The sequence below is a fragment of the Ursus maritimus genome, unplaced genomic scaffold (genome assembly GCF_017311325.1).
Source record: "Ursus maritimus isolate PB19 unplaced genomic scaffold, ASM1731132v1 scaffold_33, whole genome shotgun sequence".
Taxonomy (NCBI): domain Eukaryota; kingdom Metazoa; phylum Chordata; class Mammalia; order Carnivora; family Ursidae; genus Ursus; species Ursus maritimus.
In genome coordinates this window covers 16,831,661-16,835,653 of record NW_024425897.1, presented here as the reverse complement: position 1 = coordinate 16,835,653, position 3,993 = coordinate 16,831,661, and the positions used below count along the sequence as shown (strand labels likewise).

General features: G+C 50.0%; 1 protein-coding gene across 5 annotated transcripts in view; it reads right to left on the bottom strand.

Annotated features, from left to right (window-relative positions):
- FBXO21 (F-box protein 21) overlaps nucleotides 1–2,968 on the bottom strand; it is a 48,983-nt gene extending 46,015 nt beyond the window's left edge. For 4 of the 5 annotated variants that reach the window (XM_040619876.1, XM_040619877.1, XM_040619878.1 and 1 more), the window contains exons 1-2: nucleotides 2,706–2,968; nucleotides 1,707–1,842 (exon numbers count right to left, since the gene is read on the bottom strand). In XM_040619876.1, the coding sequence (XP_040475810.1) occupies nucleotides 1,707–1,842; nucleotides 2,706–2,944 (375 nt within the window). In that variant the 5' untranslated portion in view covers nucleotides 2,945–2,968. The remainder of the gene's footprint in view (nucleotides 1–1,706; nucleotides 1,843–2,705) is intronic. The other variant, XM_040619879.1, reaches the window with a different exon arrangement.
- Nucleotides 2,969–3,993: the final 1,025 nt, after the last annotated feature.

Here is a 3,993-nt window from a genome sequence, read left to right as displayed (position 1 = left end):
CACACGAAACCAGCTGGACTAGAAATAGAGGATTCAAACTAGTAGCCCACGACCAAGTGCATCAAATTCTAGCACCCTAATATGTGTGTACACACACATTTGTACCAGTTTTAAAATTTGATATGAATGCTTTTGGTCAGGGCCTGGCATACTCAGAATAGGACATAAATTCTGTCCATCTTAATATCAACTAACATTTATTTACAGAAATGAATTATACCAGAGGTGCCTCAGTCAGTTAAGCGTCCCACTCTTGATTTTGGCTCAGGTCATGATCTCAGGGTTCTGAGATCAAGACCCACGTCTGGTTCTGTGCTTAGTGCAGAGTTGGCTCGTGTCCTGCCCCCACCCCCCCAATCACCTGGCTTGGTCTCACTCTGCCTCCTGCTCTCTCTCTCAAATAAATAAATAAAATCTTAAAAAAAAAAAAAAATGAAAGATACACTGGGGGATATCTAGTTTTATTCTCCACAGGGGAATAAGTTCAAATTTGTCCAAAGTTCAAATTTTCCCTTTCAAAACTTGAAAAGCCTTGAAAACATTTCAGATGTATGAACTCCATTTAGTAATATTAATTAAAATTAGAAAATAGGAATTAATCAGGGTGCCTCGCTAGCCCAGTCAGGGAGAACATGCAACTCTTGATCTTAGGATGGTAAGTTCAAGCCCCACATCGAGTGTAGAAATTACTTAAAAATAAAATCTTAAAAAAAGAAAGAAAAAGAAAGAAAGAAAGAAAGAAAGAAAGAAAGAAAGAAAGAAAGAAAGAAAGAAAAAAGAAAGAAAGAAAGAATCAATCTCCAGCAAACCAGGACAGTAAAATAAATCAGGGGCACCTGGCTGGCTCACTCAGTAGAGCATATGACTCTTGATCTCAGGGTCGTGAGTTCAAGCTCTACAATGGGCGTTTACTTAAACAACAAACAAACCAAAAAAAACCCCCAAACCCAATAAATAAATAAATCAGACTGGCTCTACTTCTAGACCCTCAATAAGAAATAAATTTAAAATATTAGTGTAAACTACTTCCTGGAATTACAAAAAGTTAAGAATCACGACCTAATACAGAGACTTCCGAGACCCTGTGGGAAGACAAAAACAACTACAAAAACCCTTGCATTTCAGCAATATTTAAAAAATAAAAACTTTTCAGGGATAATGAATGCAAGATAATTTCACTGAAGGAGTAATAATTCTGATATACAGATAGCTTCTAATCCTGGGCTACCTTAAGAAATAATGCTGTTCACTACCGGTTAGTTAGAACCTGCAAAGCCAGAGAAGAAAAACCATATTAATTTCGTCAACCCTTCCGGGAAAACAACTGGGCGAAATCTGTAGTGTTGGATCACGGATGATCCCCTAACTCAAGGGGAGGCTGTGAAAAATATGTTTAACCTCCTTGAAGAGAAATAATGCTGATCTGGATTCCCTCTACATTGTGCTTGCTGCGGGTCCCTCCCTCCCCTCTCCACCCCCATTCTCTCTCTGGCTTTAGAAAAGTAAAGCTGGCAGGCACAAATGGCTTCGTGTTGTTGGATGGGAGGAAAAGGACACAATGACTCTTGCGGCCATCAAGTGAGTCAGGGATTGTGACAGAACTGAAAAAGGGATATCAGAAAGAGCTGGATGAGCTAATGCCTACAGACCCAGACACATACACCACTAGCAGGCAAAAGCAGGGAGCTACATCAAGGGATCCTTACGTGCTCTGAAAAGAACCTCTTTGAGAATGAGGCTACAATCTTCCGGGCTTCTAACCCAGCTTTTTGCCGAACTTTATACTCCTCCAACCAATTGACGTAGTCGGTGGGGCTGTAGTGTTTCATAAGGGAAGGCCACCTACAAGGAGAGAAACACCCTCTCAGCTTAAGAGACTCGAAGGCAGACACAGGAATCAAAGGCAGCCTTGAGAAACAGGGAAAGCTGTATGGTTCAGTGGCACCAGGGGCCCTCGCGGTGGCCCTAGTTCAATCTCCACCCGGCACGCAGCTCGCGGCGTGACCTTGGCGTAGCAGTAGGAATGCTGTCTCTACTCCCCATCTATAAAATGGGGACACTTGCAGCAACAATAATAGTGACGACAAGGGCTGCTAACATTGATCGCGCGTCTCCCAAGGGCCGGGCCCTGTGTAAATGCTCCTTACACATCATCTCATTTAATAACCACAGTAAAACGTAGGTAAAGTCGATGAATGAGGCTCAAAAGAAAGAGAAGTCGCTACCCCCCAAGGTCATATGGCAAGTGTGGCAGGGCCAGATTTATCCGGGGTCCCACACCGAAATCTGTGCTCTCCGCCCGCAACCAGGGAATGCTGCGTCCGCTTCCTCCAAGGGCTGTTAGGATCACTGCATCGCCGGATCCATGTAAACATTTTAGCTCGGAGTCGCGCACAAAGAAGCGCGCAGGATGGATCAGCAGCGATCCTACCGTCGTCACCCTCTATGGCGGGCCCCGGCTGCCGGGCGCTTCCCGATGCGCAATTTGGGCAGCGGCGGGTCCGCGCGGCGTGGACCCCAGGGGCCCGGGGAGCCGGCGGCCTGGAGGCCTTTGTCTGTCGGTCCGCGGGCAGGGGTCCGGGGGTGGCCTCCGGGGAGGGAATCCGCGCACGGGCAGGGAGGTGGCGGCGCAGGCCGGCCAGGCCGGGGCCCGGGGGGCGCGGGGCGGGGGCGCGGGCCGCGAGCTGGCGGGGCGGCAGGCTCACCTCACCCGGAACTGCTCCTTCCACACCTTCCCGCTACTCTGGCACAGCTCGCGCAGCCGCCGGCAGGTGCTGGAGACGCGGCCGATGTCGGCGGCCGTCAGCGAGCCGCTGCACAGGATGTACTCCAGCACCTCGCCGGGCAGGTTGACGAGGCAGCTGAGGCCCACCGCCTCGGGTGCGGCCTCCTCCGCAAGCGCCGGCACCACCTCCATCGCGCTGTCGACCGCTGCTGCCGCCATCTTGTCCGCGTACCTGGGCCCGCCGCGCGCGCGCGCGCCGGGGCGCCCCGCTTCGCCCCGCCCACCCGCCTCGAGGGGCGGGCGCACGGATCGCCCCGCCCACGCCCGTGGCTGCACCCTCTCCGCCTGGGCTGCTGCAGGCACAGGGAAACCGGTTCTTGCAACAAGTGGGGTGGGTCTGAGAGCTGCGAACCCGCGGTCGTGGCAGCATCCACCTTTCTTGTTTTTTCGGAGCGCTTCCTGTGCATGAGCTCAGCGGTCCTTCCCAATAACCCTATCAATTCTTATCTCCCCGAGTTACAGATGGGGAAACTGAGGTTCAGGGAGCTAAACGGACTTGCTCAGGATCCCGTGTACTAGATGTTAATTCAGAGCCGCTTGACTTCTGCTTGACTGTGCTCTAAACCAGTATGCTGTAATAACGGCTAATTTAATGTTCTTGAATGCTGTGCCAAGTATTTTACATTTCATTCTCCTCTATTAGAGACCTCTATGATGGGTACCGTAATACCCATTCTAGAATACCGAAAACCAGGCTCATAAAGGTGGGAGTCACTGGTTCAAAGTCACAGACACAAAAGGTGGTAGAGCCTGGCTTTGAACCCTTAAAGCAGGAATTACCATCCAGGTAATTCGGTGCCTGCACCAATGATAATAACAACAACAACAACAAGAACAGGGGCGCCTGCCTGGGTGGCTCAGTCTGTTAAGCATTTGCCTTTGGCTCAGCTCATGATCCCAGAGTCCAGCTCCCTGCTCAGCAGGAAGCCTGCTTCTCCCTCTTCCTCTGCTCCTCCCCTGTTTGTACTCCCTCTATTTCAATCACTCTCTCTCTCTCTCAAATAAATAAAATCTTTAATAAAAAAAATAATTAGTATTATTATTTTTAACCCGGGCCCTGCGCTGTGTGGCCTGAGGATACAGATGTGAGTGAGACGGTGTCCTTGCCTCAAAGGAGCTCAAAGTCCAGTTGGGGAAGAGAACAATCTGTTGTCCGTACATGGAGGCTCAGTAAGGCCCCCACCCCAATTTGGAAATCAGAATGCCCT